At 42.1% G+C, this 14,229-nt stretch overlaps 1 protein-coding gene across 3 annotated transcripts in view; it reads right to left on the reverse strand.

Annotated features, from left to right (window-relative positions):
- Nucleotides 1-391: 391 nt before the first annotated feature.
- The window catches only part of wdr35 (WD repeat domain 35), a 50,311-nt gene continuing 36,473 nt past the window's right edge, over nt 392-14,229 (reverse strand). For 2 of the 3 annotated variants that reach the window (XM_029688576.2, XM_029688575.2), the window contains 4 exons: nt 12,964-13,104; nt 11,995-12,151; nt 5,733-5,973; nt 392-2,472 (listed from right to left, as the gene is read on the reverse strand). In XM_029688576.2, the coding sequence (XP_029544436.1) occupies nt 2,322-2,472; nt 5,733-5,973; nt 11,995-12,151; nt 12,964-13,104 (690 nt within the window). In that variant the 3' untranslated portion in view covers nt 392-2,321. The remainder of the gene's footprint in view (nt 2,473-5,732; nt 5,974-11,994; nt 12,152-12,963; nt 13,105-14,229) is intronic. The other variant, XM_065004351.1, reaches the window with a different exon arrangement.

Below are 14,229 nucleotides of genomic sequence, written 5' to 3' on the forward strand. Positions count from 1 at the left end.
TTACAGTCAGTTAAGAACAACTGCTTATTTACAATGACAGCCTACAACTGATTTGTTCATGGGAAGAACAACATATTTTTACCTTGTCAGCTCGGGGATTCGATCCAGCAACCTTTTGGTTACTGGTCCAATGCTATAACCACTAGGCTACCTGCCGCCCTAAACAGAGTTTATAAGAAAGTTTGGCAAACTCAGACCAAGCTCATTCCGGGAGATGAAATTCCTTCAACATTGGTGGTTAATATCATTGACATTAAGACAATCTCTCTGATTAGCATAAGTGCTCTACCAGCAGGTAAAGGTGGATTTCAAAGTCTCCTGATAAGTCCAGTATAAACCTCTTTCCAATTAACAAATACAAGTGGAACAAATAAAACATGCAACAAAAAGATTCATATGTTATTTCATTTAATATACATTTTTATCAATATAAAAATGACATTCCATCTAATTATGTAAAGACAATATACTAAAATGGGTCCCTTTTCAATATTTTGTTCAGTAAAAACTAAGAGTAACAGTTTTATGAAACCAGTTGCACAAAATGTGTATGCGTCGACATGTCACAAAAACATTTTAGTCTTTAAAATCTTTAAAATTAAGAGAACATTACTGCTTAATAAGAGTTTAAAAAAATAGATGTGTGATATGTACTGTCAACAAACAAATGTAGCAAACCACATGAACATAAAAAACACCCTGGAAACCTTAGTGCTAGAAAAATGGAAAACAAGTTGAAATAAATTGATGAATATAATAACACTTTGAGTTCTGTATCAGGCTACTATTTGAAGTATTTCATCTAATAGACAGAGCTCCATCATGTTGACACCCCATGCCAATCCATAATCAATACATTTGTTATACAAAACAAATGAAGTACTGACTACTGGACTGGCTGACATGGATGGTGTGTGTCAGATTCACAGATCTCCGATACGCTGCAATAAGGACGGAATTACAGTGCTTCAGGAAGTGTTCACACCCCTTGACTTTTCCACGTTTAGTTGTGTAACAGATTGAATTTTAAATGGATTAAACTGAGATTTTTTTGGTCACTGGCCTACACAAAATACCCCATCATGTCAAAGTGGAATTATGTTTTCGAAATTTTTACAAATCAGAGACCAAGGGAGGTTTTCCAATGCCTCGCAAAGAAGGGCACCTATTGGTAGATGGTTTAAAATCAAAAAGCAGACATCGAATATCCCAGTTGACGGACTGCTAGGAAACTGCTCAAGGATTTCACCATAAGTTTAATGGAGACTTTAAAACAGTTAGTTTATTGACTGTGATAGGAGAAAAGGATGGATCAAAAACATTGTAGTTACTCCACAATACTAACCTAATTGACCGAGTGAAAAGAAGAAATTCAAATATTCCAAAACATGCATCCTGTTTGCAACAAGGCACTACAGTAATACTGCAAAACATGTGGCAAAGCAATTAACTTTTTGTACTGAATACAAAGTGTTATGTTCGGGACAAATCCAATACAACACATTACTGAGTTCCACTCTCCATATTTTCAAGCATAGTGCTGGCTGCATCATGTTATGGGTATTCTTGTCATCGATAAGGACTGGGGAGTTTTTCAGGATAAAAAAAAGAAATGGAGCTAAGCACAGGCAAAATCCTAGATGAAAACCTGGTTCAGTCTGCTTTCCACCAGACACTGGGAGATTAATGAATCTTTCAGCAGGACGATAACCTAAAACACAAGGCCAAATTTACACGAGAGTTGCTCACCAAGAAGACACTGAATGTTCCTGAGTGGCCGGGGTACAGTTTTGACTTCAATCTACTTGAAAATCTATGGCAAGACCTGAAAATGGTTGTCTAGCAATGATCAACAACCAATTTGACAGAGCTTGAAGAATAAATAAAAAAATGGCCAGATGTTGCACAGTACCGATGTGGAAAGCTCTTAGAGACGTACCCAGAAAGACTCACAGCTGTAATCACCGCCAAAGGTGCTTCTACAAAGTATTGACTCAGGGGTGTAAATACTTACGTAAAATTAGATATCCGTTTTTCATTTTCAATAAATTAGCAAACATTTCTAAAAACCAGTTTTCACTTCGTCATTATGGGGTATTGTGTGTAGATGGGTGAGAATTGTTTTAAATCCATTTTGAATTCAGGCTGTAACAACAAAATGTGGAATAAATCAAGGGCTATAAATTAATTCAGAAGGCACCGTATTTAGTTAGCCTGAGTGTAGTGTGAGCCAATGTATGTGCCGTAGCTGCCCTGTTCTTGGGGCTTATCCTTGGAAACTCAAAAGTTTGCAGTACTGATTGACTTAAAGATCTTGGACTTTATGCCAGCGAGCTGTGGCACAGAGGGCAGAAGTTGTGGCTGCCAATCTCGTTTTCCAGTGCACAGTGCTTACACACGCTGCACATCCAGAACTGGTACTCTGAGATGGTCCAGCCGGTCACGATGCAGGTGGGCAGCTTCCCCTCAGCCCTGGAAGAGAACAGAATGATGGTTGGAGAAGATGAAGCTTTACTAACTACAGGCCTGTCATGTGGAACAGTGTACGTTTTGCTAATAGTTTGTTTTACTGGTTAAAGCTGGTACCTTCCTGGTATGTATATAGTACTAACTAAGAAACTATGTGGCAACAATAAATACTATCTGGTACTTACCTGAAAGGATTCAACTCAATCAGTATCTACATAGTACCAATTGTTACCCAGGGATGCTTGTGTCACTGAAGCTCAAAATAAACCCAAGTGTAGAATGATCAGGTAATTACCATTTAACTAAGTAAGTACTACAATGAGAAAGCCATAGTCCTGTTATATTACTTGGACAGAGCAATTACACAAGACACGGTTGGAACCCGCGCAGGGCTTTCTCCAACAAGGGGAAATGACCACAATGTATATTAGTAATCCCTGATGATCAGCAGAGAGAGAGAGAGAGAGAGAGCGAGAGCGAGAGAGAGAGCAAGAGAGAAAAGGAAAGAGAGAGAGAGAGAAAAAAGAGAGTGTAAATGTAGCTATCAGTGGTACAACAGTCCAGGTCTATGTTCAAGGGGGAGGTTTTAGCAGTCCAGACCAGGGTACAAGAAGGACAGGGTTTAGCAGTCCAGACCAGGGTACAAGATGGACAGAGTTTAGCAGTCCAGACCAGGGTACAAAATGGACAGGGTTTAGCAGTCCAGACCAGGGTACAAGAAGGACAGGGTTTAGCAGTCCAGACTAGGGTTCAGCAGTCCAGACCAGGGTACAAGATGGACAGGGTTTAGCATTCCCGACCAGGGTACAAGATGAACAGGGTTTCGAAGTCCAGACCAGGGTACAAGATGGACAGAGTTTAGCAGTCCAGACCAGGGTACAAGAAGGACGGGGTTTAGCAGTCCAGACCAGGCTACAGCAGTCCAGACCAGGGTACAAGATGGACAGGGTTTAGCAGTCCAGACCAGGCTACAGCAGTCCAGACCAGGGTACAAGATGGACAGGGTTTAGCAGTCCAGACCAGGGTACAAGATGGACAGGGTTTAGCAGTCCAGGCCAGGGTACAAGATGGACAGGGTTTAGCAGTCCAGACCAGGGTACAAGATGGACAGTGTTTCGAAGTCCAGACCAGGGTACAAGATGGACATAGTTTAGCAGTCCAGACCAGGGTACAAGAAGGACGGGGTTTAGCAGTCCAGACCAGGCTACAGCAGTCCAGAACAGGGTACAAGATGAACAGGGTTTCGAAGTCCAGACCAGGGTACAAGATGGACAGAGTTTAGCAGTCCAGACCAGGGTACAAGAAGGACGGGGTTTAGCAGTCCAGACCAGGCTACAGCAGTCCAGACCAGGGTACAAGATGGACAGGGTTTAGCAGTCCAGGCCAGGGTACAAGATGGACAAGGTTTAGCAGTCCAGACCAGGGTACAAGATGGACAAGGTTTAGCAGTCCAGACCAGGGTACAAGAAGGACAAGGTTTAGCAGTCCAGACCAGGCTACAGCAGTCCAGACCAGGGTACAAGATGGACAGGGTTTAGCAGTCCAGACCAGGGTACAAGATGGACAGGGTTTAGCAGTCCAGGCCAGGGTACAAGATGGACAGGGTTTAGCAGTCCAGACCAGGGTACAAGATGGACAGTGTTTCGAAGTCCAGACCAGGGTACAAGATGGACATAGTTTAGCAGTCCAGACCAGGGTACAAGAAGGACGGGGTTTAGCAGTCCAGACCAGGCTACAGCAGTCCAGAACAGGGTACAAGATGAACAGGGTTTCGAAGTCCAGACCAGGGTACAAGATGGACAGAGTTTAGCAGTCCAGACCAGGGTACAAGAAGGACGGGGTTTAGCAGTCCAGACCAGGCTACAGCAGTCCAGACCAGGGTACAAGATGGACAGGGTTTAGCAGTCCAGGCCAGGGTACAAGATGGACAAGGTTTAGCAGTCCAGACCAGGGTACAAGATGGACAAGGTTTAGCAGTCCAGACCAGGGTACAAGAAGGACAAGGTTTAGAAGTCCAGGCCAGGGTACAAGATGGACAGAGTTTAGCAGTCCAGACCAGGGTTCAAGATGGACAGGGTTTAGCAGTCCAGACCAGGGTTCAAGATGGACAGGGTTTAGCAGTCCAGACCAGGGTTCAAGATGGACAGGGTTTAGCTCTCACCCATTAAGCCAGCCGGCAGGCAAGCTCGATCAAGCACAGCTAAAATATTCATTAATTATGGCTTGGGGGCGCTATTTTCATATCCGGATGAAAAGTGTGCCCAAAGTAAACTGCCTGCTACTCAGGCCCAGAAGCTTGGATATGCATATAATTGGGAGATTTGTATAGAAAACACTCTAATGTTTCTAAAACTGTTTGAATACAGTCTGTGTATAATAGAACTGATTTGGCAGGCGAAACCCCGAGCACAATCCATCCAGGGACATTTTTTGTTTGAGGTCAATCTGTTTCCCATTGGTTTTCTATGGCAAGGCCGTTTTAATAGAAATATCCTTGCAGTTCCTATAGCTTCCACTAGATATCAACAGTCTTTAGAAATTGGTTGATGTTTTTCTTTAGAGAAATGAAGACGTAGCCCTGTTATTTTCCTGTGTCACTCCAGGTGCACTCTAATGATTTGGTGCGCACGACCTGGAACATGCTTTCTTTGTTTTCGTCCGGTATTGAACGCTGTTTATCCCATCTTAAATTTTATAGATTATTTACGTTAAAAAATACCTAAAGTTGTATTACGAAAGTTGTTTGAAATGTTTGGACAAAGATTACAGGTAACTTATGAGATATTTTGTAGTCATGTAGCGTGAGTTGGAACCAGTGTTTTTCTGGATCAAACGCGCCAAAATTAATGGACATTTTGGATATATAACGACGGAATTAATCGAACAAAAGGACCAGTTGTTATGTTTATGGGACATATTGGAGTGCCAACAGAAGAAGCTCGTCAAAGGTAAGGCGTGAATTATATCTTTATTTCTGAGTTTTGTGTCGCGGCTGGCGGGTTGAATTATGATTGTCTGTGTTTGTTTGATGGGGTGCTGTTCTCAGATAATAGCAGGGTTTGCTTTCGCCGTAAAGCCTTTTAGAAATCTGACACTGCGGCTGGAATAACAACAAGTGTAGCTTTAATTTGGTGTATTGTATGTGTGATTTCATGTGATTTCATGTTGTCAAATCGATCACGCTAAAGGGATTTGATCCATAAGAAGTTAAATATATATCCTATTTAAACCCAGGCCTGTAATGCAGTGGTCATGGCCCTCACCCCTCAGGAGCGTTGTCCAGTCCAGACATGTGGTTGTTCTTGGGGCTGTGTTTGGTGAAGATCTCCAGAGCCAGGTCTTCATAGAGCTGTCTCTGCTCAGGGCTCAGGCTCTCCAGGGACTCCAGCTTGATGAAAGCTCTGGAACACGTACTGAAAGCCCGGTTGGCTGACGAGCAGATGGCCAGCAGGGAGTAGATCTCAACCACTGGGATGATGTCCTCATAGTCCCGTAGGTGGAGAGCTGGAGGGGAGATTAGTTGAGTATTTACAGTTCATTTTAACATCTTGTGTATAGGACTCGCCTTGTCCTTAGGGTAAACATTTTTTTTTTACCCGCCTTCACTAAACCCCTAAAATAAAGCAGCTTAATTGAATTTTAAACCCCAAATCTATTTTGCATGAAGAAACAACCTGTCATTCATCACAAAACTGTGAATATCTGAGGGTTTCCCCTCTTCACAATGCAGAAAGACTGCATTTAATCAGTGGACACTAGTTGTTTTATTACAACACACCTGGCATCATTGTTTTCTTTACTAAAGTAGAGGTTTATTATTATTTATTTTTTTGCTAAAGGTACTGCATAGGTGTAAACATTTATTTTTTAGAAAGAGATAGCACTTGTATAGCCTAAGAAATTAGCAGAAATGTGCAGAAAGTAGTTTTTAATTAATTTTATTGAAGGGAAATAATAACAGTCTTACTTTTTTGGCAACATAGTGATATATTCTTATATACTGTACAATGAGGAATTCAACTACAAAATACTAGTCTTCTCCCATTTTTTTTAAAACCATTGCCCTCACCCACAAGGTGTATAAACAACAACAATAAATAAGAATAAAATAAGATAATAGATACAAAACAAAAACGTGAAGAACATAAATCAATCCACTCTAATTAGCATATGTAGAACAATATGCAAGTGTGTGTGCATGGACTTTGCAGATACATTTCTCACATGTGCAGCACATAGTATTTGTTTTACAGTCCTTTGGGGGGAATAATTGGCATCTCCTCCACTTGCCTGCCCCAGCTGCAGCCTCAGGTGGATCAGGACAAGATTCAGCCCCCTGAACAGCTTTCACAAGTGCTGCAGAGGCTGCTGTACAGGGGAGGCGCTCCCTTCATTGAATGTGTTACAAGTGCCTTTCCCAGCTGTTCCAGGAACACCCTCCTCTTGTTCTGCTTATCAGGCATCCAGGTAGGGTTGATCTTGTTCCATATCATGAAGGCATTGTATGAGGACACATCAATGATGTTATGGAAGCTGACCAGGGGCCAGTGGGCTGTCATCCTCCTGCAGCTGTAAGTTCCAATCACCTTGTCCAGGTTTTCCACGCCTTCTTTCTTGTGGTTGTAGTCCAGGATGATGGCTGGCTTCCTGTCCTCACGATCAACGATCTCAGCCGTTTTGTGCAGTGTGCTCAGGAGGACCACATTCTTGTTCCTCTTTGGGAGGTAAGAAACTAGAGTAGTGGTGGGGGTGAAGGCAAACTTTGATGAGAAGGCCTCACTCCCCCTTGTTGCGAGGAGTGCAGGGGGAAGCTCAGGCTTGTTCTTTCTAACTGTGCCAACCATGGTGATCTTCCTCTTCAGGAGCTGCTGGCCGAATTCATAAGAGGTGAACACGTGACATTTCTTTATAACTACTGGGTCAAACAATTATCTTTGTACCCTGGTGGTGTACAGCTTTCATGGAAATATGAACAAGGCGATGTTTCACTTTTTCTAATGTTGGGGTCACTCTAGAAAAAGACATCAAATTTTTAGTATATGTATTCAGGGTGTGATTAGCTTGGTTTAGCTGAACCGCTATATGTAGTGGGGCAAAAAAAGTATTTAGTCAGCCACCAATTGTGCAAGTTCTCCCACTTAAAAAGATGAGGGAGGCCTGTAATTTTCATCATAGGTACACTTCAACTATGACAGACAAAATGAAGAAACAAATCCAGAAAATCACATTGTAGGATTTTTAATGAATTTATTTGCAAATTATGGTGGAAAGTAAGTATTTAGTCAATAACAAAAGTTTCTCAATACTTTGCTATATACCCTTTGTCGGCAATGACAGAGGCCAAACGTTTTCTGTAAGTCTTCACAAGGTTTTCACACACTGTTGCTGGTATTTTGGACCATTCCTCCATGCAGATCTCCTCTAGAGCAGTGATGTTTTGGGGCTGTTGCTGGGCAACACAGACTTTCAACTCCCTCCAAAGATTTTCTATGGGGTTGAGATCTGGAGACTGGCTAGGCCACTCCAGGACCTTGAAATGCTTCTTACGAAGCCACTCCTTCGTTGCCCGGGCAGTGTGTTTGGGATCATTGTCATGCTGAAAGACCCAGCCACGTTTCATCCTCAATGCCCTTACTGATTGAAGGAGGTTTTCACTCAAAATCTCATGATACATGGCCCCATTCATTCTTTCCTTTACACGGATCAGTCGTCCTGGTCCCTTTCCAGAAAAACAGCCCCAAAGCATGATGTTTCCACCCCCATGCTTCACAGTAGGTATGGTGTTCTTTGGATGCAACTCAGCATTCTTTGTCCTCCAAACACGACGAGTTGAGTTTTTACCAAAATGTTCTATTTTGGTTTCATCTGATCATATGACATTCTAACAATCTTCTTTTGGATCATCCAAATGTTCTCTAGCAAACTTCAGACGGGCCTGGACATGTACTGGCTTAAGCAGGGGGACACGTCTGGCATTGCAGTATTTGAGTTCCTGGCGGCGTAGTGTGTTAATGATGGTAGGCTTTGTTACTTTGGTCCCAGCTCTCTGCAGGATATTCACTAGGTCCCCCCGTGTGGTTCTGGGACTTTTGCTCACCGTTCTTGTGATCATTTTGACCCCACTGGGTGAGATCTTGCGTGGAGCCCCAGATCGAGGGAGATTATCAGTGGTCTTGTATGTCTTCCATTTCCTAATAATTGCTCCCACAGTTGATTTCTTCAAACCAAGCTGCTTACCTATTGCAGATTCAGTCTTCCCAGCCTGGTGCAGGTCTACAATTTTGTTCCTGGTGTCTTTTGACAGCTCTTTGGTCTTGGCCATAGTGGAGTTTGGAGTGTGACTGTTTGAGGTTGTGGACATGTGTCTTTTATACTGATAACAAGTTCAAACAGGTGCCATTAATACAGGTAACGAGTGGAGGACAGAGGAGCCTCTTAAAGAAGAAGTTACAGGTCTGTGAGAGCCAGAAATCTTGCTTGTTTGTAGGTGACCAAATACTTATTTTCCACCATAATTTGCAAATAAATTCATTAAAAATCCTACAATGTGATTTTCTGGATTTTTTTCTCTCATTTTGTATGTCATAGTTGAAGTGTACCTATCATGAAAATTACAGGCCTCTCTCATCTTTTTAAGTGGGAGAACTTGCACAATTGGTGGCTGACTAAATACTTTTTTGCCCCACTGTACATATAGCGGTTCAGCTAAACCAAGCTAATCACACCCTGAATACATATACCTGTTCAGCTACACCAAGCTAATCACACCCTGAATACATATACCTGTTCAGCTAAACCAAGCTAATCACAACCTGAAAACATATACCTGTTCAGCTAAACCAAGCTAATCACAACCTGAAAACATATACCTGTTCAGCTAAACCAAGCTAATCACAACCTGAAAACATATACCTGTTCAGCTACACCAAGCTAATCACAACCTGAAAACATATACCTGTTCAGCTACACCAAGCTAATCACAACCTGAATACATATACCTGTTCAGCTAAACCAAGCTAATCACACCCTGAATACATATACCTGTTCAGCTAAACCAAGCTAATCACACCCTGAATACATATACCTGTTCAGCTAAACCAAGCTAATCACAACCTGAATACATATACCTGTTCAGCTAAACCAAGCTAATCCCACCCTGAATACATTTCCTTCAGAAAGTATTCACACCCTTTGACTTTTTCCAAATTTTCATGTGTTACAGCCTGCATTTAAAATTAATTCAATTGAGATTTTGTGTCACATCAAAGTGGAACAACGTTTTTTGAAGTTTTACAAATTAATTACAAATAAAAATCTGAACTGTCTTGAGTCAATAAGTATTCAACCCCTTTGTTATGGCAAGCCTAAATATATTCAGGAGTAAAAATGTGCTTAAGTCACATAATGAGTTGCATATGATTTTTGAATGACTACCTCATCTCTGTAACCTCACATACAGATAATTTCAGTCGAGCGGTGAATTTCAAACACAGATTTAATCGCAATCGCTTCATTTTATCTCAATCTCTTAATTCAAAGACTCAAATCATGGACACTCTTCCTGACAGTTGTGGCTGCTTTGCGTGATGTATTGTTGTCTCTACCTTCTTGCCCTTTGTGCTGTTGTCTGTGCCCAATAATGTTTGTACCATGTTTTGTGCTGCTGCTATGTTGTGTTGCTACCATGTTGTGTTGTCATGTGTTGCTGCCTTGCTATGTTGTTGTCTTAGGTCTCTCTTTATGTAGCGTTGTCTCTCTTGTCGTGATGTGTGTTTTGTCCTATACTTATATATTTTTTTATTTTTAATCACAGCCCGCGTCCCCGCAGGAGGCCTTTTGTTAGGCCGTCATTGTAAATAAGAATTTGTTCTTGTTACGTTCTATGTGTGTGTATTTCAGGAAATGGTTTCCTGGATTCCTGAAGTACCTGATTGGTCAGCCCCATTGCTGATTGGAGCTCTGAACCCTCCCTCTCGTCAGGGGATACAGCGGTCTCTGCAATAACCAACTCCTTCTCCAGCTGGATAAAAGCCAGTGTTCCTGCCTCAGGGGGTAAAGAGCTTTTTTGTATGCCCTGTGTTGATTGTTGTGGCGGTCAGTAAAAGGTTTGTGGCTATTTTTTTGTAGCCGCTCCTTCCGAGGTATGTGTATGCCAATAGGACTTAGTGTTTTTGGTCCATTTAAATTGTTCACGTAAATTATTGGTAATTTGTTCCCAGGGGGGGAAGGGGAATGCACCTTGGGAGTGTTTAGGCGAGAAGCCTGAGGGCATACATAACCAGTAGTATTTAATCTGTCTATGCACACTAAGTTAGACCTGGGCGGACCACCCCCTGTATTTTGGTTAGTGCACCAGGTGGTGCTAAAGGTTAGGTTAGAAGTAGGAAGGCAGGTAAGGTAGGAGAGGGGACTCTTAACTTTTACTTTCTTTGCTTTGGTTCCGTCTAGACCCTTTTCCCCACTTTACCGTGTGAAAGAATAATAAATTCCCTGTAAACTGTATTTCAAATCATATCAAATTTATTTATATAGCCCTTCGTACATCCGCTGATATCTCAGTGCTGTACAGAAACCCAGCCTAAAACCCCAAACGGCAAGCAATGCAGGTGTAGAAGCTCGGTGGCTAGGAAAAACTCCCTAGAAAGGCCAAAACATAGGAAGAAACCTAGAGAGGAACCAGGCTATGAGGGGTGGCCAGTCCTCTTCTGGCTGTGCCGGGTGGAGATTATAACAGAACATGGCCAAGATGTTGTCTCTGTTTTTCTCTGCCTCTGTCATCCTTCCCCGTACCTACGATCACATACTTTTTCACTCCACGGGGAGTTGAGATATAACAGGGTGTTGCGTTCCCACCTCCAAGAGATGTCAGTTAAGAACTGTTACGCACTTGCCTAATTCAATTAAATAAAGACCAGGGAGGTTTTCCAAAGCCTTGCAAAGAAGTGCACCTATTGGAAGGGAATACAGGAACCTGTTCAGTTAAACCAAGCTCCTAAAAAAAATAAACAAATAAACATATCAAGGTGGTCTTAATAAATAGACGTTTACTCCGGTATAGGCTTTTGTCATGGTCTCCATTGAGATTTAGTTTGCTTATTTTGTGTGCCTTCAGAAAGAGTGGAGATAAACAATCTAATAAGAAATATGATGTGCCATTTAACAGACGCTTTTATCCAAAGCATTTTACGTACGGGTGATCGCGGGAATCGAACCCACTTATCCTGGCGTTGCAAGCACCACGCTCTACCAACTGAGCTACAGAGTGATTTAACCGTTTGAATGTATGAACAGAGGGCTAGTAAAAAAAAAAACACCCCCTCAAGGATGAATGAGAAAGGGTTACGGGCACAGTCATACCTCGGAGAAGGCATAGGCCTACATACCCTTTAATAGACGCTTGTTAAAAGAGAGGGCTGTCTTTGTTATTTGCCGTGTCTTTTCATACCTGGTGAAGCGAGAAGGTTGTCAGGAAAAGCAGAGAGAAGAAAGAAGGATAGAAAATGTAACATATAGAGAGAGGGGTACCTGTCTTCATGGCTTTCACCATGTAGCCTTCGTACAGCTGCCTCTGAGCCAGCAGGAAGAAGTGGTAGGCCTCGGCCCCACGCCAGGCGCTGTCCACCATGCGGTTGTCTGAGGAGGTGGCGTCCTCCTCCAGCAGGCCAGCTAGAGCAGATGTAGCCTGAAGGAAGATAAGGGAGTGGCTGATGAATGAACACTGTTGTACATCTGTTATCAGAGGGGAATTAAAGACCAAGCTATAGTATCAGTACATCTGTTATCAGAGGGGAATTAAAGACCAAGCTATAGTATCAGTACATCTGTAATCAGAGGGGAATTAAAGACCAAGCTATAGTATCAGTACATCTGTTATCAGAGGGGAATTAAAGACCAAGCTATAGTATCAGTACATCTGTTATCAAAGGGGAATTAAAGACCAAGCTATAGTATCAGTACATCTGTTATCAAAGGGGAATTAAAGACCAAGCTATAGTATCAGTACATCTGTTATCAAAGGGGAATTATAGACCAAGCTATAGTATCAGTACATCTGTTATCAAAGGGGACTTAAAGACCAAGCTATAGTATCAGTACATCTGTTATCAAAGGGGAATTAAAGACCAAGCTATAGTATCAGTACATCTGTTATAAGAGGAGAATTTACTGTTATCAGAGGGGAATTAAACACCAAACTATTGATATGCTTAATCTGTATTCACTTTTGGAAAATAACAAGAGCTCCCTTTGCACTGGTGTAAACACTATATAAATCAGACCCTTGTAGCCAACAACTCCCAACAAATTGTAAATGACATTACTGTTAGCATTAAATAGCTACTTTGCATTATTGGAAAAGCAACCGTAAGTGAGCCTTTCACCTGTTATTTACAAAGCGTGTGACAAATAACATTTGATTTGATAGCAGCCAACAAACCACAATGACACATAGGAACTAAAGGATTGTATTTCTTAATGACTCTGTGGTTTGTGTACCTCTGACGTCTTCCCTTTGGCCTTGTTCTGCTGGGAGGTCTTCACTTGGCTGTGGTAGTTCTCCACTAGCAGGGCTGCCAGCACATACAGCTTCTTCACCCTCAATGGCCGGGTCCTCCTCTTAGCCTCCTCATCCGCTATCTGACAAGTTAACACAGCAGATGACAGATGGGTCTCTTGACACCAGTGTACAGGAGAATAATAAGAGCTCAGCCAGGGGTCTTTGTCTAATCCGGTCCGAGGCACAATATAGTTAAATACCTCTGAAGGTTATTAGCTAAGGACTGAATTGGAAGATAAATATTAGATTTGACTGTAGTGGTGAAGTGTGGTATTTACTGAAGCGGTGAAGTGTGGGTATTTACTGTAGTGGGGAAGTGTGGATATTTACTGTAGTGGTGAAGTGTGGTATTTACTGAAGCGGTGAAGTGTGGGTATTTGCTGTAGTGGTGAAGTGTGGTATTTACTGAAGCGGTGAAGTGTGGGTATTTACTGTAGTGGTGAAGTGTGGGTATTTACTGTAGTGGTGAAGTGTGGGTATTTACTGTAGTGGTGAAGTGTGGGTATTTACTGTAGTGGTGAAGTGTGCGTATTTACTGTAGTGGGGAAGTGTGGGTATTTACTGTAGTGGTGAAGTGTGGGTATTTACTGTAGTGGTGAAGTGTGGGTATTTACTGTAGTGGTGAAGTGTGGTATTTACTGTAGTGGGGAAGTGTGGTATTTACTGAAGTAGGGAAGTGTGGTATTTACTGTAGTGGTGAAGTGTGGTATTTACTGTAGTGGTGAAGTGTGGTATTCACTGTAGTGGTGAAGTGTGGGTATTTACTGTAGTGGTGAAGTGTGGTATTTACTGTAGTGGTGAAGTGTGGTATTTACTGTAGTGGTGAAGTGTGGGTATTTACTGTAGTGGTGAAGTGTGGTATTTACTGTAGTGGTGAAGTGTGGGTATTTACTGTAGTGGGGAAGTGTGGTATTTACTGTAGTGGTGAAGTGTGGGTATTTACTGTAGTGGGGAAGTGTGGTATTTACTGTAGTGGTGAAGTGTGGTATTTACTGTAGTGGTGAAGTGTGGTATTTACTGTAGTGGTGAAGTGTGGTATTTACTGTAGTGGTGAAGTGTGGGTATTTACTGTAGTGGTGAAGTGTGGTATTTACTGTAGTGGTGAAGTGTGGTATTCACTGTAGTGGTGAAGTGTGGTATTTACTGTAGTGGTGAAGTGTGGGTATTTACTGTAGTGGTGAAGTGTGGTATTTACTGTAGTGGTG

Source organism: Oncorhynchus nerka, linkage group LG18 (genome assembly GCF_034236695.1).
Source record: "Oncorhynchus nerka isolate Pitt River linkage group LG18, Oner_Uvic_2.0, whole genome shotgun sequence".
Taxonomy (NCBI): Eukaryota; Metazoa; Chordata; class Actinopteri; order Salmoniformes; family Salmonidae; genus Oncorhynchus; species Oncorhynchus nerka.